The 21,355-nt window shown below is 37.9% G+C and overlaps 1 protein-coding gene across 1 annotated transcript in view; it reads left to right on the top strand.

The window, feature by feature from the left end:
- Nucleotides 1–21,355, top strand: part of CD2A (CD2 associated protein) — a 151,207-nt gene that overhangs the window by 18,411 nt on the left and 111,441 nt on the right. Inside the window, exon 2 of the mRNA XM_011756888.3 lies at nucleotides 7,779–7,939. Coding sequence (XP_011755190.1) covers nucleotides 7,779–7,939 — 161 coding nt within the window. The remainder of the gene's footprint in view (nucleotides 1–7,778; nucleotides 7,940–21,355) is intronic.

Here is a 21,355-nt window from a genome sequence, read left to right as displayed (position 1 = left end):
AAGATGGAGGTAGAGATTGGAATTATGTAAGCAAAGGAATGCTAAAAATTGCTGGCAGCCACCAGAAGCCAGATAGAGGCATGGAGTGATTCTTCAGAGTCTCCAGAAAGAACTAACCCTGCTGATACCTTGATTTTGCCCTCTTGCCTCCCGAAAGAGGAGAATAAATTTCTCTTCTTTCAAGCTACCCACTTTGTGGTGGTTTGTTAGAACTGCTCTAGGAGACTAATGGTGTTCTTGCTAATTTATGGCTCCAGCAGCTTCTCCTCTAGGTAATAAATAGAGCTCATCCATGACTCTCTGGCTTTACCTGCTTCCTCTCCATATCTTTAGGTGGTAGTTTGCTCTGTGTCCTCAATTTTCTAATGGATCCGAGGAAATTAATTGATTTTCAGTTGGTTTAGCCTTTTTCTTGTCAGGGTGGGAGTGATAACTTTAAAGCCTTTTAGTTGTTGGAGCTGAAACTGCCAGTCGAGTATTTTAAAAATTTGTTTGTTCTTTCTCCCCACGATTTTTGGCATTTTTATGCTTTTTCTGTTATTTTAGTGATCACTACATGCATTCTCAACTTATACAAATCTGATGTTAATAACTTTACTCTGTTATACCATACAAGGATCTTGGAACAGTTTTAACTCCCAACTTTGTTACTTTGTTATTTTAATCTTTCTGTATTTTTAATTTCCTATATGATGTTACCGTTTTTATTCATTCAATGTTTGTATACCTGTATACTTACTGTTTCTTTTGTTTTTGCTTTCCTTTCTACATTGCTGATACTTCATATTGAATCTTTTTTCTTTCCTTTGCTCTTCTCAGAGAACATCTGTCAGAGTTTTCTTTTTGTGTAGCAAAGTCCCACTTCTGGTTTGTCAGAAGTGTCTTTATTTTTCCTTCCTTTTTTAAGGATATTTTCTCGGGTATAGAGAGTTTAAGATTTGTAGGTATTTTCTTTCCACATATTTAAAATACTAATCTGCCTTCTGGCTTCACCCATTAGTCTAAATGTTGCTTCTCTGATAACCTTTGTTTAAGATTTTCTTTCCTCTTTGTCTTTCACTTCTTGCAGTTTAATATTACAAACTTAATTGTGAGTAAGTTTAAAAGAACAGGGAATTTAACCCTATTTACCGTATGGCATTTTCTCTAAGGGAAGTAAAATAGATTTTCTTTGACTCAATGAACTTAATTATCACACATGTATACAGTTTTGTGGTGCTATAAACGTTTTTGCTGTAATATTGAACAAACCACTTTAATATTTACTGCTTAAAAATCTCATCAAAGTAATTCTGCACATGATATACAAATACAAAACATATTAAATGACTTAACAAACACTGTTTCCTTGCCTCATTGTTCTCTGCTCCTATTCTCATTCTTCATAGGGAAAACACTGTCTAAATCTATCTGTTTTAATGTTTTGGCTTTCGTATTTCTAAATAATTAGTTTCTGTTGTTGATTTTGGTTTATTTTTAACTTGAAAATATTTAGCTTATTTACAATCTCACGTTTTCTCTTTATCCGAACATAGTAAGGGTTTATACTTTTATTTCTTTTTCTAGCAACTAATAGAGTATTTGTGGACTTAGCACTTTGTATGATAATGATATTCATCCCTTTACTCTTTCCTTTACCAACCTCTCTCTTTCAGTTCTTTTTCAGAATTATTATCCTTTATAATATCAAGGCTGTTAACATTTATATTTTGTTCTACAGCCATAATTTGGTCCTTGTGTTTTGCTATACAATAATTGTCAAAGTTAAAATAATTACTTTCACATTATTATGACCATGTAGTGTTTTTTTTACTGTGAAGCCAAGTAGTACATATGATGATTATATTTTTCCTTTCTCCTTTTTTGTTTCCTTTCCTTTTCCTTTTCTTTTTTGCTTTACTTCCTTTCCTTTTCTTCCTTTTTTTTCCCTTTCCTTTCCCTTTTCCCTTTCCCTTTCCCCTTTCCTTTTTTCCTTCCCTTACTCTTCCCCGTTGCCTTCCCTTTTTCCTTTCCTTTCTGTCCTTCCTGTCTTGCTCTGTTGCCCAAACTGGAGTGCAGTGATGTGATCTCTGCTCATTGCACCCTCCACCTTCTGGGCTCAAGCCATTCTGTCACTCAAGCCATCCTCTCACTTCAGCTTCCCCGGTAACTGGGACTATAGGCACGTTATCACCACTCCTGACTACATTTTTTTGGTATTTTTTTGTAGAGATGGGGGTTGCCATGTTGCCCAGGCTGGTCTTGAACTCCTGGGCTCGAGGGATCCACCCACCTCAACCTCCCAAAGTATTGGGATTACAGGTGTGAGCTGCAGCTGCACCCGGCCAATTGCATTTTCAGCATTGTACAGTTTTTTGCCTTTCCAAAAGTTTCTAATCATCTTTAGTTTTTTTGTCCTTAACTGACTTTCCTGTCTCTCTGAGTTCCAGATTTATAAGGATAGCATACAATTTCAAAGTTTGTACCCCATGCTGCTTTTCTGTCAGATACTTCCTAGAACTTTGTGTCTCCTGTTTAGTATAGACTGTTTGTTCCTTAGATTTGTTGCACAGCTGCAAGTTTAGTGCTTATTTTATTCCGAGGTTGGTGCTACTATTTCTTGGATTTCATGTCTTCCTCTGTTTTGGTTCATATTTTAAGTTTGCTGGATAACATTATGTAATTTCATATGTGGGAGTTAATTTTCTTTATTGTTGAATGTGTGAAAATGTTATATCCTATGCTTGCCTGCTGGTTTGGCAGAGTATACAATACTTCAATACTTCAGTGACTTTTAATTTTTCTTTTTCTAGAATCCAGTATTGCCAATGAGAAGTGTTCCAAAATGATTCTTAATCTTTTGTAGATGAAATTTTTATTTCTTGTCAGAGAGCTTTCTAGGATCTGTTTATTGTTATTATGAAATTTCACTGAATATGAATATGTTTTAAAATTTGTTCATTTCATTGGATTCCCTCAGACCTGTTTCCATTTGAAGATTGTTTTAGGATTATTTTCTTGTGTTATTTCATGGTTAATTCCCCATTTTTTTCTCTTTCTTGAATTTCTGTTAATTGGATGTTAGATTGATTGTGCATTTTCCTTGTTTTCATCTTTTTCTTTGTGCCTTTGTTTTACCTGTTTTGGAACATTTTCTTGGATTTGTCTCCACCTCTTCAAAAAACAGTAAGATATTTTGTAAGACATAAACTTTAAAAAATTTAAAATTTTCTCACTTCTTAAAGCATCCTGTCCTTTTAGAAACTTTACATCTCTTGAGGATATACATTTGTGCGTGTATTTTAACTTTTTAATTTTGAAGTAATCACGAAGTTGTAGAAATGTTAGATGTATAGCACAAATAATTTTTTTCCTGACTGATATCTTTCATACAAGTATTTTAGTGTATTTTTTTAATAAACCAGGACCATATCACAATACAACCATAACATTTAAGAAATTAACATTGATTTGTAATCTGTATGGACTCATGGCTTATTTTATTCAGTGGGGTATATTCTTTTAATTTCATTATTTTGATGCTCAAAATGGCCTGATTTGGCCAGTAAGGACCCTTTTGATATCACTTCTGTGGGTCAGTTTGATACCATTTCATTTTTTTGACAACTTCCTTACTTTCTGGCACAACAAAATGTTCCAGGCTAATCTTATACTTTTCCTGCTTAGCCTTGGAATTGGCCATTTTCCTAAAGAGTCCTGATTCCTTTTAGTAGTAGGTGGTGTTTATGAAGTCTTGGCATTTGGTTTGCTCATTACCATTGGAATGTTGCTGGTTTCAGATCCATTCGTTGGACAGAGCTAGGCTGTATGTGTATATGTGTGTGTTGATTATATGTGTATCTGTATATATGTACATGTATACATATATTTGTATCTGTTTATTTCTCCATGTTATGTATTCAAAACTGTTAAGTTCATGCTGATACTGCTCATTACAATTCAATATCACAGGATTGAAAGTAGCTTTTTCCATATATGTTTGTAACTCCTTTCCCTGACATAGAGAAACTTAGCTTCCATTATCCTTGAAATATTTAAAATTTGATTAGTCTCCCTGCATGTAACCATTCTCCCATCTCTATTGTTACTCCCCACCCTTGCTTACCCTTTCTCCAAGTAGTTTTTCAGTTTATGATGGGTCTTTCATGATCAACTATTGTCTGCTCGTAAGAGTAAATAATAAATGGTTAAAAAGCTAATTGGGAACTCTGTTTATGTGGGTAGGAGTTAAGAGTTTTGTTGTTGTTGTTTTTGAGACAGAGTCTTGCTCTGTCGCAATGGCGTGACCTCGGCTCACTGCAGCCTCTGCCTCCCGGATTCAAGCCATTCTTCTGCCTCAGCCTCCTGAGTTGCTGGGATTACAGGCTCCTGCCACTATACCCGGCTAATTTTTGTGTTTTTAGTAGAGACTGAGTTTCACCATATTGGCCAGGCTGGTCTCGAACTCCTGACCTTGGGTGATCTGCCCACCTCAGCCTCCCAAAGTGCTGGGATTACAGGCCTGAGCCACTGCCCCTGCAGATGTTAAGAATTTTATTTTGGAATTAGCAAGTCAGGAACTGCCCATTGCTTTGGGGGCCTCTGAATTTCTCAGTATTCATTGCTCTGAGAAACCAGCATTCATCCATAATAGCTGTACTAGTTTCCCTAAACTATTTTTTATTTTTATTTTGTAGATTAACCCTTCAGTTTTTTGCTTTGGAAGGAAAATGCCATACTATTTAGCATTTTATCTCATTGAATTATTGTGGTTGATATAGAGATTGAGTAATTTCCCTTATTTTAGCCCTGCATGCATTTCATGTGAGCCTGTGTTTTCTGAATTTCTGGTGTTTTTGAGGTCTACAGAGCAGTTTGGTATTTCATTTATAGCTCTCTTAAGTTCTCTAGGCTTCCTCTTCTTGGCTTTATCAGCTGTGCGTCCACTTTCAGACATTTGTTAACATTTCTTGCCGGGTCCCTTAAATCATGTTGGGATGTTTTCAGCTGCAAATAGAAATCCTGTCTAAAAAGTTAAGAAACTACTTCATGTAACGAATCTCAAGGTATTATAGTTAAAGGTGGTTAATCTAGCAGTTTGATGAATCCAGCAAAGATGCAGGTCATTTTCATCTTTTTTCTCTTCTATGTTAATCAGGTATCTGCTATTCTTCTCGTCTCAAGTGGTTATAGCAATTGTGGGTATCAAATTCTCATTAAAGAACATCCAAAGTCTACAGGAAGCCGTTCCTTCCTTGTTTTTTTTGAGATGGAGTCTCACTCTGTCGCCCAAGCTGGTGTGCAGTGGCGCGATTTCGGCTCACAACCTCCGCCTTCCGGGTTCACGCCATTCTCCTGCCTCAGCCTCCTGATAGCTGAGACTACAGGCACCCGCCACCACACCCAGATAATTTTTTATGTTTTTAGTAGAGATGGGATTTCACCGTGTTAGCCAGGTTGGTCTTGATCTCTTGACCTTGTGATCCGCCTGCCTCGGCCTCCCAAAGTGCTGGGATTACAGGCATGAGCCACCGAGTCCAGCCTGTATTTTGTTTTTAAAGTCAAGTAAAACTTTCCCAGAAGACAGTTAGATTTCATTCATCTTGGCTGGGCATGGTTGCTTACGCCCATAATCCTAGCACTTCGGGAGGGTGAGGTGGGAGGATCGCTTGAGCCCAGGAATTTGAGACCAGGCTGAGCAATATAAATATAGCCAGACACCCATCTCTATTAAAAAAATAAAAATGAAAAGAATTCATTCATCCCATGCTTATTTGAAAACCATTCACTGTGTATATTTAATTGTATGTGATTAAGGTTGCTATACGTAGACTATCTCTAGACCTTTGCCTCTTTGGAAATTAGATATGCTGGCACTTACTCAACTGTAGTTGGCATTTAAACACAAGATTTTTCAGCTGACCTGATTGTACTTAGTGTCTGAACAGTACATACCTAGACTAGTGAATATGTAACCCGCTGGGGCTGAGAGAATCTTCGCCTGTAAAATACAGGGTCTCAAAATACTGAACAAAATTAAGGTTCTGTGAGAAAGGAAGGAGGGGAATGGGCAATGTGTGGGAATGGCTCTTGGTTTAACAAACGACAATGTCTGACCATACTCACTTTCCTTTTTTTTTTGGTGTTTGTGGTTGTGATTGTTGTGGTGGTTGGTGTGTGTGTGTGTATTTTCTTTTTAATCAGTCTTGTAGAGGAAGAAAAGATGAATAGGGATATGGCTAGTCTGCCATCTTGACCAGGAAAGCTGTTAATGCTTTTTAAAAATTGAACCTTGTAAAATACTAAAAATACGCTTACGTGATCCTGTAATCTAAAATCCTGTTATTAAAAGAGGTAAATTAAATATATATTAATCTTCACTTTAGAGTTTGTTTTATGTTTTTACATACAGTAGTAACACAAACTTAGTAGTTTACAACTATATGTATTTATTAGCTAATAGTTTCTGTGGTTTAAGAGTCTGGGCATGGCCAGCTGGGTCCTCTTCTAGGTTGCACTGAATATGTTGGCCAGGGTTGGGTTCACATTTGGGGCTCTACTGGGGAAGGGTCTGCTTCCAAGCTCATGTGTTCGTTCGTATCATTCATTTACTTTTGGGTTGTGGGAGTAAGGGCCTCAGTTTCCTGATGTCAGTCAGAGACCTCCTTAAGTTGCTTGCTTGTGGCCCTCTCTGTAGATTAGCTTACAGCATAGCAGCTTGTGTCTTGAAAGCCAGCAAGGGAAAAAGTCTCCTATTAAGATATGCATTACAGCCTTAGGTAATTACATACAAATCATTGTCTTTGTCATCATCCTTTTTTTTTTTTTTTTTTTTTTTTTTTTTTGAGTCTGTTGCCCAGGCTAGGCTCACTGATGCCTTGACCTCCTGGGGTCAAGCAGTGCTCCCAAGTAGCTGGGACTACAGGCGCACACTACCATGTCTGGCTAGTTTTTGCATTTTTGTAGAGACGGGGTTTTGTTGTGTTGCCCAGGCTGGTCTCGAACTACTGAGTTTTTTTTTGTTTTTTTCTTGAGACTGAGTCTCGCTCTTGTCGCCAGCCTGGAGCGCAGTGGCGCGTTCTCGGCTCACTGCAACTTCTGCCTCCCAGGTTCAAGCGATTCTTCTACTTCAGCCTCCTGAGTAGCTCGGATAACAGGTGCCCACCACCACACCTGGCTAATTTTTGTATTTTTAGTAGAGACGGGATTTCACCAGGTTGGCCAGGATGGTCTCCATCTCTTGACCTTGTGATCCACCCGCCTCAACCTCCCAAAGTTCTGGGATTACAGGTGTGACCCACTGCACCCGGCCCGAACTCCTGAGTTTAAGTGATCTGTCTGCCTCGACCTCCCAAAGTGCTGGGATTACAGGTGTGAGACGTTATGCCCTGCTGTCATATTCTGTTGGTTAGAGGTCAATCACAGGTCACATTGGCAGTAAAAGAGAGAGAATTACATCAGGACATGAATACGAGGAAGTGGGGATCATGGAGACCACCTCAGACTCTGTCTGCTACAAAGGATATGCATGTGATTGTAAGAGTGTCTGATGGCATGAATTATGCATTATTTTTCTTTTGAGGCTCCCACTTAATAGCTGTATTGTACTCTATACTAAGGTATTCAAGAAATTTGCTGATGTAGCCAAATATTTAAAGTAATTGAAACAAGCCTTGCTGATGTCTTTGTGGTATTAAATATTGTTGCTAAATAGATTCCATAGTTATAAGTTTATTAATATAGTTTATAGTATTTTATGAATTAGATTTTAGACATTTTGTTTTTCCCCCCTTTTTTAGTTGACTATATTGTGGAGTATGACTATGATGCTGTACATGACGATGAATTAACTATTCGAGTTGGAGAAATCATCAGGAATGTGAAAAAACTACAGGAGGAAGGATGGCTAGAAGGAGAACTAAATGGGAGAAGAGGAATGTTCCCTGATAATTTTGTTAAGGTAAGTATTTTCAGTTAAATTTCTAGCTGTTGCTTCATAAGATTTAATCTTTAAATGTTAAGAAGTGGATATACTTTTAAAATTAAAATATTTTAGGTAAATGTTTTCTTTGTAACATTTGAGAAAATACAGTCCAAGTACCTCTATAATGGATATCATTGTTGCTCTGTGTCCTAGTGGATAGTAATCCTCTATGTATATGTTTGTGTATATATGCTTGTATATGGTTGTGTGTATCTACCTGGTTACTGATTGTTTTAAAATAAGTAATAGCTTTCGTTTGGGTGGAACTTAGTAATTTATAAAGCAGGCTTGCTGTATATATTCTCATTTCAGCCTGTAGTATTCTTACGAAATAGTTATGACAGATAGTAGCCCCATTTTAAATATCTGGGTTTTTAGATTGAGAGGTTAAGTGATTTTGTCTACTGTTGGTTAGCTAAGACAGCAGACTTTGAACTGAAGTCTAGGACAGTTACCTCACTGGTCTTCTCATTGTTTTTGGTTGCTTTTTTGACAACAAAATGCATTTGGTTATACTTTTTGTATTTCAGCATTGTAGCAGTTATCACCCAAACTGTCTTCTTCAACTACTACTAAACATTCATTTTTTAGTAAATATTCTTGTCACTTCTGCCAGAAAACAATCTTTAGGACTCTTATCAATTACAAACTTATAAAATTCTCAGTAGTTTAGGAAGAAAAAAAAGAGTAAAGAGTATCTGTATATTTACATATCAGTTATAATTGTCTTGTTTTCTGTGTATTAGTTTTCTTTCTTTTTTTTTTTTTTTTTTTTTTTTTTTACAAAAGAAAGATTTATTGGACTTACAGTTCCACATAGCTAGGAAGGCCTCACAATCATGGTGGAAGGCATGGAGGAACGAGTCACATCGTACGTGGATGGTGGCAGGCAATGAGAGAGCTATTTTGTGCAGGGAAACTCCTCCTTACGGAACTATCCGATCTTGTGAGACTTATTCATTATCATGAGAACAGCATAGGAAAGACCTGCCTATGTGATTCAGTTACCTCCCACTGAGTCCCTCACACAACATGTGGAAATTCAAGATGAGATTTGGTGGGGAAATAGCCAAACCATATCAGATGGTCTCACAAAGATTTCTTAAAATTGTAGTCATAGCATGATTTTGATGATTCAATTCAAATTTATTTTTTTTTAAATTATACTTTAAGTTCTAGGGTACATGTGTACAACGTGCAGGTTTGTTACATATGTATACATGTGCCATGTTGGTGTGCTACACCCATTAACTCATCATTTACATTAGGTATATCTCCTAATGCTATCCCCCCCTCTACCCCCTCCCCACAATAGGACCCAGTGTGTGATGCTACCTTTCCTGTGTCCAAGTGATCTCATTGTTCAGTTCCCACCTATGAGTGAGAACATGCGGTATTTGGTTTTCTGTTCTTGTGATAGTTTGCTGAGAATGATGGTTTCCAGCTGCATCCATGTCCCTACAAAGGACACGAACTCATCCTTTTTTATGGCTGCATAGTATTCCATGGTGTATATGTGCCACATTTTCTTAATCCAGTCTGCCACTGATGGACATTTGGGTTGATTCCAAGTCTTTGCTATTGTGAATAGTGCCGCAATAAACGTACGTGTGCATGTGTCTTTATAGCAGCATGACTTATAATCCTTTGGGTATATACCCAGTAATGGGATGGCTGGGTGAAATGGTATTTCTAGTTCTAGATCCTTGAGGAATCGCCACACTGTTTTCCACAATGGTTGAACTAGTTTACAGTCCCACCAACAGTGTAAAAGTGTTCCTATTTCTCCACATCCTCTCCAGCACCTGTTGTTTCCTGATTTTTTTAATGATTGCCATTCTAACTGGTGTGAGATGGTGTGGTTTTGATCGGCATTTCTCTGATGGCCAGTGATGATGAGCATTTTTTTCATGTGTCTGTTGGCTGTATGAATGTCTTCTTTTGAAAAATGTCTGTTCATATCCTTTGCCCACTTTTTGATGGTTTTTTTTTTTTTTCTTGTAAATTTGATTGAGTTCTTTATAGGTTCTGGATATTAGCCCTTTGTCAGATGAGTAGATTGCAAAAATTTTCTCCCATTCTGTAGGTTGCCTGTTCACTCTGATAGTAGTTTCTTTTGCTGTGCAGAAGCTCTTTAGTTTAATTAGATCCCATTTGTCAATTTGGGCTTTTGTTGCCATTGCTTTTGGTGTTTTAGACATGAAGTCCTTGCCCATGCCTATGTCCTGAATGGTATTACCTAGGTTTTCTTCTAGGGTTTTTATGGTTTTAGGTCTAACATTTAAGTCTCTAATCCATCTTGAATTAATTTTCGTATAAGGAGTAAGGAAAGGATCCAGTTTCAGCTTTCTACTTATGGCTAGCCAATTTTCCCAGTGCCATTTATTAAATAGGGAATCCTTTCCCCATTTCTTGTTTTTGTCAGGTTTGTCAAAGATCAGATGGCTGTAGATGTGTGGTGTTTCTGAGGGCTCTGTTCTGTTCCATTGGTCTATATCTCTGTTTTGGTACCAGTACCATGCTGTTTTGGTTACTGTAGCCTTGTAGTATAGTTTGAAGTCCGGTAGCGTGATGCCTCCAGCTTTGTTCTTTTAGCTTTGGATTGTCTTGGCAATGTGGGGTCTTTTTTGGTTCCATATGAACTTTAAAGCAGTTTTTTCCAATTTTGTGAAGAAAGTCATTGGTAGCTTAATGGGGATGGCGTTGAATCTATAAACTACCTTGGGCAGTATGGCCATTTTCACAGTATGATTCTTCCTATCCATGAGCATGGTATGTTCTTCCATTTGTTTGTGTCCTCTTTTATTTCACTGAGCAGTGGTTTGTAGTTCTCCTTGAAGAGGTCCTTTACATCCCTTGTAAGTTGGATTCCTAGGTATTTTATTCTCTTTGAAGCTATTGTGAATGGGAGTTCATTCATGATTTGGCTCTCTGTTTGTCTGTTACTGGTGTATAAGAATGCTTGTGATTTTTGCACATTGATTTTGTATCCTGAGACTTTGCTGAAGTTGCTTATCAGCTTAAGGAGATTTTGGGCTGAGACAATGGGGTTTTCTAAATATACAATCATGTCATCTGCAAACAGGGACAATTTGACTTCTTCTTTTCGTAACTGAGTACCGTTTATTTCTTTGTCTTGCCTGATTGCCCTAGCCAGAACTTCCAACATTGTGTTGAATAGGAGTGGTGAGAGAGGGCATCCCTGTCTTGTGCCAGTTTTCAAAGGGAATGCTTCCAGTTTTTGCCCATTCAGTATGATATTGGCTGTGGGTTTGTCATAAATAGTTCTTATTATTTTGAGATATGTTCCATCAATACTGAATTTATTGAGAGTTTTTAGCATGAAGGGCTGTTGAATTTTGTCAAAGGCCTTTTCTGCATCTATTGAGATAATTACGTGGTTTTTGTCTTTGATTCTGTTTATATGCTGGATTATGTTTATTGATTTGCATATGTTGAACCAGCCTTGCATCCCAGGGATGAAGCCCACTTGATCCTGGTGGATAAGCTTTTTGATGTGCTGCTGGATTCGGTTTGCCAGTATTTTATTGAGGATTTTTGCATCGATGTTCATCAGGGATATTGGTCTAAAATTCTCTTTCTTTGTTGTATCTCTGTCAGGCTTTGGTATCAGGGTGATGTTGGCCTCATAAAATGAGTTAGGGAGGATTCCCTCTTTTTCTATTGATTGGAATTGTTTCAGAAGGAATGGTACCAATTCCTCCTTGTACCTCTGGTAGAATTCGGCTGTGAATCCGTCTGGTCTTGGACCTTTTTTGGTTGGTAGGCTATTAAGTATTGCCTCAATTTCAGAGCCTGCTATTGGTCTATTCAGGGATTCAACTTCTTCCTAGTTTAGTCTTAGGAGAGTGTAAGTGTCCAGGAAATTATCCATTTCTTCTAGGTTTTCTTGTTTATTTGCATAGAGGTGTTTATAGTATTCTGTGATGGTAGTTTATATTTCTGTGGGGTCGGTGGTGATATCCCCTTTATCATTTTTTATTGCGTCAATTTGATTCTTCTCTCTTTTCTTCTTTATTAGTCTTGCTAGCGGTCTGTCAATTTTGTTGATCTTTTCAAAAAACCAGCTCCTGGATTCATTGATTTTTTTGGAGGGTTTTTTGTGTCTCTATCTCCTTCAGTTCTGCTCTCATCTTAGTTATTTCTTGCCTTCTACTAGCCTTCGAATGTGTTTGCTCTTGCTCCTCTAATTCTTTTAATTGTGATGTTAGGGTGTCAATTTTAGATCTTTCCTGCTTTCTCTTGTGGGCATTTAGTGCTATAAATTTCCCACTTCACACTGCTTTAAATGTGTCCCAGAGATTCTGGTATGTTGTATCTTTGTTCTCATTGGTTTCAAAGAACATCTTTATTTCTGCCTTCATTTCGTGATGTACCCAGTAGTCATTCAGGAGCAGGTTGTTCAGTTTCCATGTAGTTGAGCGGTTTTGATTGAGTTTCTTAGTCCTGAGTTCTAGTTTGATTGCACTGTGGTCTGAGAGACAGTTTGTTATAATTTCTGTTCTTGTACATTTGCTGAGGAGTGCTTTACTTCCAACTATGTGGTCAATTTTGGAATAAGTGCGATGTGGTGCTGAGGAGAATGTATATGCTGTTGATTTGGGGTGGAGAGTTCTGTAGATGTCTATTAGGTCTGCTTGATGCAGAGTTGAGTTGAATTCCTGGATATCCTTGTCAGCTTTCTTTCTGTCTCGTTGATCTGTCTAATGTTGACAGTGGGGTATTAAAGTCTCCCATTATTATTGTGTGGGAGTCTAAGTCTCTTTGTAAGTCTCTACGGACTTGCTTTATGAATCTGGGTGCTCCTCTATTGGGTGCATATAATACCTAATACAATGTAAATGTTATGTAAATAGTTGTTATGCAGTGTCACAATTGGTGAGTCCACAGTTGTGGAGCCTGCGGATTTGGAGGGCCAACTGTATTTTATTCTGCTACAGGGGTGCCTTGGAGATACTGCAGGTTCAGTTCCAGACCACCTCAATAGACCAAATGTCACACTACAGCAGATATCTCAGTAAAGTGAGTCACATGAATGTTTTGATTTCCCAGTGATGTAAAAGTTATGTTTACGTTATACTGTATTAAGAGTTCAATCGCATTATATAAAAAAAAGCAATGTGGATACATTAATTTTAAAATATTGCTAAAGATTGCTAACGATCATCTGAGCCTTCAGTGAGTCACCATCATTTTGCTGGTGTAGGATCTTGCCTTGATGTTGATGGCCGTTGACTTAGTGGTTGCTGAAGGCTGGGGTGCCTGTGGCAGTTTCTTAAGATGAGACAACAATGAAGTTTGCTGCATCAGTTTGCTCATTTAGTGAAAGATTTCCCTGTAGCATGTGACACTGTTTGATAGCATTTTACTCACAGTAGATCTTTCAAAATTGTAGTCCTTTCAAACCCTCCTTCTGCTTTGTCAACTAAGTTTATGTAATATTTTGAATCCTTCATTGTCATTTCAACAGTATTCACAGTGTCTTCACCAGGAGTAGATTCCAGCTTAAGAAGCCACTTTCTTTGCTCATCCATAGGAAGCAACTCCTCATCTGTTCAAATTTTATCACAAGGTTGCAGTAATTCAGTCACATCTTATGCTTTACTTCTAATTCTAGTTCTCTATTTTCACCACATATACAGTTACTTCCCCCACTTAGTCTTGAACCCTTCAAAGTCATCCTTTAGGGTTGTGATCTGTTTCTTCCAAACTCCCATTAATGTTGATATTTTTACTTCCTCTCATGAATCACAAATGTTATTAATGGCATCTAGAATGGTGACTCTAGAAACCTTTCCAGAAGGTTTTCAATTTACTTTGTCCAGATTGAGCAGAAAAATCACTATCTATGGCAGCAATAGCCTTACAAAATGTGGGCCGGAGTTTAGTGGGGTGATCTTGGCTCACTGCAACCTCTGCCTTTCAGGTTCAAGCGATTCTCCTCGCCTCCCTAGTAGCTGGGATTACAGGCTCCCACCACCACGCCCAGCTAATTGTATTTTTAGTAGAGACGGGCTTTCACTGTGTTGGCCAGACTGGTCTCAAACTCGTGACCTTGTGATCAAGGCAGGCATGCCTTGGCCTCCCAAAGTGTGGGGATTACAGGTGTGAGCCACCGCGCCTGGCTGAAATGTATTTCTTAAATAAGAATACTTGAAAGTTGAAATACTCTTTGATCAATGGGCTGCAAAATGGATATTATGTTAGCAGACATGAAAACAACATTCATCTTCTTGTACCTTCCAACAGAACTCTTGGTTGATCAGATGCATCATCAATATACATTAGTATTTTGAAAAGAATCTTTCTGCAGTAGGTCTCAACAGTGGGCTTATAGTACTCAATAAACCATGCTGTAAATAGATGTGCTGTCATCTAGGCTTTGGTTTTCCATTTATAGAGCATAGGCAGAATAGATGTAGCATAATCCTTTTTTTTTTTTTTTTTTTTTTTTTTGAGATGGAGTCTTGCTCTGTCGCCCAGGCTGGAGTGTAGTGGCTGGATCTCGGCTCACTGCAAGTTCTGCCTCCCAGGTTCACGCTATTCTCCTGCCTCAGCCTCCCAAGTAGCTGGGACTACAGGCGCCTGCCACTGCGCCCGGCTAATTTTTTGTATTTTTAGTAGAGACAGAGTTTCATCATGTTAAATAGGATGGTCTTGATCTCCTGACGTCGTGATCCGCCTGCCTCGGCCTCCCAAAATGCTGGGATTACAGGCGTGAGCCACCGCGCCCAGCCGATGTAGCGTAATTCTTAAGGACCCTTGGATTCTCAGAGTGGTGAATAAGCAATGACTTCCATTTGAAGTACCAGCTGCATTAGCCCCTAGCAAGAGAGTGAGCCTGTCCTTTGAAGCTTTGAAGCTAGGCTTTGACTTCTTTCTACTTACGAAAGTCCTAGGTGGCACCTTTTTCCAATGGAAGTTTTCATCTCCATTGAAAATCCATTTAGCATAGCCACCTTCATCAGTGATCTTAGCTAGATCTTCTGGTTAACTTGCTGCAGCTTCTCTGTCAGCACTAGCTGCTTCATCTTGCACTTTTATGTTATAGAAATGACTTCTTTCCTTGAACCTCATGAACCATCCTCTGTTAGCTTCAAACTTTTCTTCTGCAACTTCCTGACCTCTCTGTATTCAGTGAGTTGAAGAGAATTAGGGGCTTGCTCTAGATTAGGCTTTAGCTTAAGGAAAAGTTGTGGCTGGTTTGATCTTCTATCTGATGACTCAAACTTTTTTTTTTTTTTGAGACAGAGTCTCGCTCTGTTGCCGAGGGTGGAGTGCAATGACGCGATCTTGGCTCACTGCAACCTCTGCCTCCCAGGTTCAAGTGATTCTCCTGCCCAGTCTCCTGAGTAGCTGGGATTACAGGCGCCTGCCACCATGCCCAGCTAATTTCTGTATTCGTACTAGAGATGGGGTTTCACCATGTTGGCCAGGCTGGTCTTGAACTCCTGACCTCAGGTGATCCTCTTGCCTCGGCCTCCCAGAGTGCTGGGATTACAGGTGTGAGCCTGGCCTCAAACTTTCTTCATATCAACAATAAGACTTTTACTTTCTTATCATTCATGTGTTCACTGGAGTAGCACTTTTAATTTCCTTCAAGAACTTTGTCTTTGTATTTGCAACTTGGCTGTTAGTTGCAGGAGCCTAGCTTTTAGCCTATCTCAGCTTTCAACATTACTTCCTCACTAAACTTAGTCATTTCTAGCTTTTGATTTAACTCAGAGATGTGTGATTCTTCCCTTCACTTGAATACTAGAGGTTGTTGTAGGGTTATTCATTAGTCTGATTTCAGTATTATTGTGTCTCAGAGAATAGGGAGCCCTGAGGAGCGGGAAAGGGTAGGAAATGACCAGTTGGTGGAACAGTTAGAAGACACACAATATTTATTAAATTTACTGTCTTATAAGGACACAGTTTGAGGTACCTCAAAACAATTAAAATGGTAACACTAAAGATCACTAATCACAGATCATCATAACAGACACAATGAAGAAGTTTGAAATATTGCAAGAATGACGAAAAGGTAATACGGAGACACAAAAGGAGCACATGCTGTTGGAAAAATGGCATTGATGGGCTTGCTTGACACAGCATTGCACAGACCTTCAATTTGTTTAAAAAAATGCAGTTATCTGTGATGTGCAGTGAAGCTAAGGGGAGTAAAACGAGGTATGCCTGTAACTGTTTTCAGAGGTGAAGTAACTGCACTTTAACTATATTTTATCTCTTGAAACAACTGAGAGCAGCTATAGTAGGGAATTGAATATCTGGAGCAAGGTCACTTTATTTTTTTTTTTAATGAATTTACTTCTTTTTTTGATCTATAATAGATCGTCATACAGATACCATGGAAACTGAAGTCAGAATAACTGGATTTAAATGCAGTCAAGTTCCAGCTTTGCCCTTTGCTGGCAGTATGGTATTAGACAAATCACATAATTTCCCTGTTTTCTCCACTTTAAAGTGGTATTTTGACGGACTACAGTAAGATGGGCTCTAATATATATATATATTTTTTGAAAGAAAAGTGGCTTTTTAGAGAAAATTTGTTGCAGTTATGGAACACTGATATCAAAAATAAGTTAAAAGTTAAATACAAAGCATTTATATAGCTCTCTTGAGTGTGTGCTAATGTATATTTCTACTATTAGGAATGATTTATCATGGGACTCCATTTTGAAATACATTTTTCTTTCCTGTTTCAGTATAACTAATACTAGAAGTTAAATTTAATGAAATTCCTGCTAGCAGAGTATATAGTTTATGAGTATGGTAGGTAATAGAGAAAAGTTTAATCTGGGATTAAAAATTAACCACAGGTTGCTAGATTATAGTCAGAGACAGCAGTATGAATTTATGTTTAGTTAAAACATGTGCAGGTAGATACAGGAATAGTTTTGTGTATATATGTGTGTGTGTGTTTATATATGTGGGTTAGCGTGCACACACAAATATTTGTATTCCTCAGCTCATATTGCTCAGAGGGCCTAGAAGCAGTACCTCAGTAGCCGTGAGTACATCCAGTGCCCAGATCTTGATTTCCAAATACTACTCTCTGATAAAAGGAAGGACTCCTTGGAGAAATGACTGATTCTAGTGTTTGGGGTAATGAAGATACAAGATAAGCCTGGAGCATGTTGTGGTGGCAGAAAATTAAGTGGTTAAAAAAACAGAAGGTGGGCCTATGTCAAAGCAACTTAGAACCCAACCTGAAGGAGCTCCCAATATCTAGAGCTGGAACAGTTTGAGCACAATAATCTAGTGTTTGATTATTATGTAAAATAGAGCATAAGTATACATCAGTCCATACTGATATAAATAAATGGTTGAATAAATAAACAGGGGAGAAAGGATAAATTGAAACAAAAATTCCAAGTGATAATTCTAAATACTTATTTCCTTTTCCGCACACCCCCTGTCTCCTTTCCAAAAGCTTTCCTCGAGTGTGGAATAGACTAAAGAATAGATAGAGCCAGGTGTGGTGGCTCATGCCTGTAATCCCAGCATTTTGGGAGGCTGAGGTGGGCGGATTACGAGGTCAAGAGACCGAGACCACCTTGGCCAGCATGGTGAAACCCTGTCTCTATAAAAATACAAAAATTAGCTGGGCATGGTGGCACGCACCTGTAGTCCTAGCTACTCAGGAGGCTGAGGCAGGAGAATTGCTTGAACCGGGGAGGTGGAGGTTGCAATGAGCTGAGATAGTGCCCCTGCACTCCAGCCAGGTGACAGAGTGAGACTGTGTCTCCAAAAAATAAATAAATAAATAAATAAATAAATAAATAAATAAAATAAAAGGAATAGATGGATAGGGAAAAATAGTAGCTTAGTAGCTTTATAATGGAGAAACTTTGCAAGTACTGCCTTTACCAAGTGATCCAGGTTAATGTCACCAGTGATAAGTTATATTGATACCATGTATTCCCTTCACCTCTGTGATATTCTTCCCCCAAGTCCATGAGCCTGGTTGGGGAAAACCTCAGACAAACTAAATTGAGAGACATTCTACAAAATACCTGACCAGTACTCTTCAAAAATGTCAAGGTCATGAAAAACAAGGAAAGCCTGAGAAACTGACATTGACCAGAAGAGGCAAAGGAGACATAATGACCAAATACATTGTGGTTTCCTGGATCGGATTCTGAAACAGAAAAAGGGCATTAGTGGAAAAGTTGATTAAATCCACATACAGTCAGTAGTTTAATAATAATGTACCAGTGTTAATTTCTCAGTTTTGAAGTGGAATGTGGTTATACACGCTGTTAACATTAGGTAAAACTGAATTAAGACTGTGGGAACTTTCTACTACCTTTGTAACTCTTCTGTAAATCTTTTTATTCCGAAGCAAAACTTTTATTAAAAAAAAATTACCCATAGGTGATCAACAGCAATGGATAATACACAAATTAATAAGGTAGTTTTTCAGATGTGTATGTTAAAATTCAGGGGAAAGCTGTAATTTAAAATTCCCTGTCCATTGAAAATAAGCTTCCTATTGGGACATTAAGGTGCATGTTCATCCTGGCTAACTCAGTGAAACCTCGTCTCTACTAAAAATACAAAAAATTAGCCGGGAGTGGTGGCATGGGAGTGGTGACTCCCAGGTCCCAGCCATCTGGGAGACTGAGGCAGGAGAATCGCTTGAATGTGGGAGGCGGAGGTTGCAGTGAGCCGAGATCGCACCACTGCACTCCAGCCTGGGTTGCAGAACGAGACTCCGTCTCAAAAAAACACACACACACACACAAAGGTGCATGTTATTTTGTAAATCTGTGAATATGGAGTGTGGATGGTGGAACTAGGCTTCTTGTAAAAAACTCATGTCCCTATTACTATTTCAGATAGCTATACTGAAGAACCATGGTAGTCAAATTGGGCTGGAAGATGAATAGAAATGCCAAATTGTCTTTGTGGCTTATTATGAACAACTTTAGACACCGTATGTTTGTTTTGTGACAAACTTATGCCCATTTCATTGTCCCTTTGCAATGTGTTTGTCTTCCAGTTTTAAAAGTATTTTACAAAGGATATTGAACACAAGGATCTATGAACTTAATATACAGAATATTATCATTTTGCCATCTTGCTTCAGTGTTACTTTGTAATAAAGAGAACGTTACAGATGAAGTTGAGTTCCATCATCTCCTTCTCATTTCTCTTCCTTTGCAGGACCACCTGTGTTCTTAAGCTGTATGTATCCTTTAGTCCATAGTTTTACACCTATTTGCCTGTGCATAAACAAATAGTATTTTGTGTGATTTAGACATTTGCATAATTGTATAACATTGCACCTTTTCTTTATATTTAAGGTGAGATTTCAACATGGATACATAGTATAGTTGCATCTGTTACAAATGGGTTTTATAACACTAGTTAGCTTATAGGTAATTAGTAGAGAGAATGATGTCAGGACAATGAGAAAGTGTGTTCCTTTATTTTCTAGGTAAGAAGAGCTGTAATAAAGATAGTAGGATTATGATTTCAGCAAGAAAAGGGAAGCAGCTTGGAGTTCTTTTGTATCTTAATACTTTTTTTTTTTTTTAAAGTAACCATCTGTATCTCTAAGGATATCTTCCTCAAAGTTTACAGTTCTGGCATTGAAGGCTCTTAAATCCTGGTGCTCACCTTCACTGTCTCAGCATCCATAAGCCAACCAACATTCCTACTTAATTGTTTTTTGTTTTACATTTTTAATAGCTACTGAGGAATTCTTCAGTCATGACTGCTTGGTCAGTTATTGCCTATCTTTGTAGGTTCTAGTTATTATTTGTTTTCGTTTATAGTGTTGAGTTCCCAAAGTTGCATAGGTTTAGAGTGGTCTGCAAACTGTTTTTTATATAGTCACTGGTATTTTTAGTGTTTGATTCTAAAATTTTCACATAATAAGTGGTATTTTAGTTTTTTTTTTTTTCTCCCAGAATGTAAGGTGTTTAAGACTGTCCATACAGTATTACAGGGGAGACCCCTTTACTACCAGTTACTTTCTAATCTCTGCATAGTATTCCGTTGTCTGGCTAAGTATTACATAATTTTTGGATATTCAGTACTGTTTTTCAATTTTTAGCTATTAAGAAATTTTTAGCTATTAGAACGTCAGTAAACATCTTTTTTGGGGTATGTGTATAACTGAAGATTTGCTGACTCCTAGGGTGTGCACATGTTCAACTATACTAGATGTTTTTGGATTTCTCTCTGAAGTAATTATGCCAATTTAAAAACATCTGATACCATAAAACTTAAAAAAAAATTTTTTTGGCGGGGGGGGCAACCTTACAGAGGTACAGTAGTATCCACCATGTTGTGATGTTTCATTTTCATGATTACTAGTGAAGCTAGGCATCTTTTCACATTTCATTTCCTTGTGTACAGCTTGTTCAGATATTTCTTCTATTTTTACTTTGAGTTCTTGTTCATATTCTAGTTAATTTCTAGTAGTTCTCTATGTATTCTAACCGCTAGACTTTTGTCTTCTTTCTGCTTATGTGTCTTTTATTCCTCATAAATGCTTTCTGTGACTTGTCTAAGTATAAACAACTTTACTATTAGTTGTAAAATTTTTATTTTTAGTATGTCATTAATCTTTTTTGTGTTTAGCATGATTAAATGTTTTTCACTTGGAAAGATAATGAATAGTCTACTTCATTGATTTATTTTTTAAGTCATTTTATTTTTATTTTGTAGCTACAAATCATAAACTATATCTTATTAATTTGTTATGTTTAAGAAGTAAGCTAAAATTGAGGAGAAACCAGGCTAACTTAGCAGATGTTACTACATTCTTAACTTCAATGTTTTAGACTAAAGTAGAGAATAAAGATTTATTTGTGGGTGTAACTTTGATTCAGTATCAATGTCTTAGCTGGTTCATATTTGGCACTTGGTCATTGGAGTTGCTACTTTGTAATTGAGATAAAACACATTCCAGTAAACAAATGCTTAGCAGTTGACTATGACATACTTTGGGGTGTGGTGGGAAGAATCTTTCCCACAATTTATTGGGGGAAATACCAGTGTAAAAGAGGATAAATTGTAATGCCTTACATGACTGAATGGCAGACATGTGATAAGATGATAGGTGCTACAGAATCTTTGAAAAAACATCTTTCAGAAAGGGGATTAAAAGTAAAATTAGGCTGGGTGCAGTGGCTCACACCTGTAATCCCAGCCTTTTGGGAGGCCGAGGCAGGTGGATCACCTGAGGTCAGGAGTTGGTAACCAGCCTGGCCAACATGGTGAAACCCAGTCTCTACTCAAAATACAAAAATTAGCCGGGCATGATGGCACGCACCTGTAATCCCAGCTACTGGGGAGGCTGAGGCAGGAGAATCACTTGAACCCAGGAGGCGGAGGTTGCAGTGAGCCAAGATC

The sequence above is a fragment of the Macaca nemestrina genome, chromosome 5 (genome assembly GCF_043159975.1).
Source record: "Macaca nemestrina isolate mMacNem1 chromosome 5, mMacNem.hap1, whole genome shotgun sequence".
Taxonomy (NCBI): domain Eukaryota; kingdom Metazoa; phylum Chordata; class Mammalia; order Primates; family Cercopithecidae; genus Macaca; species Macaca nemestrina.
This window is presented reverse-complemented; position numbering and strand designations above follow the sequence as displayed.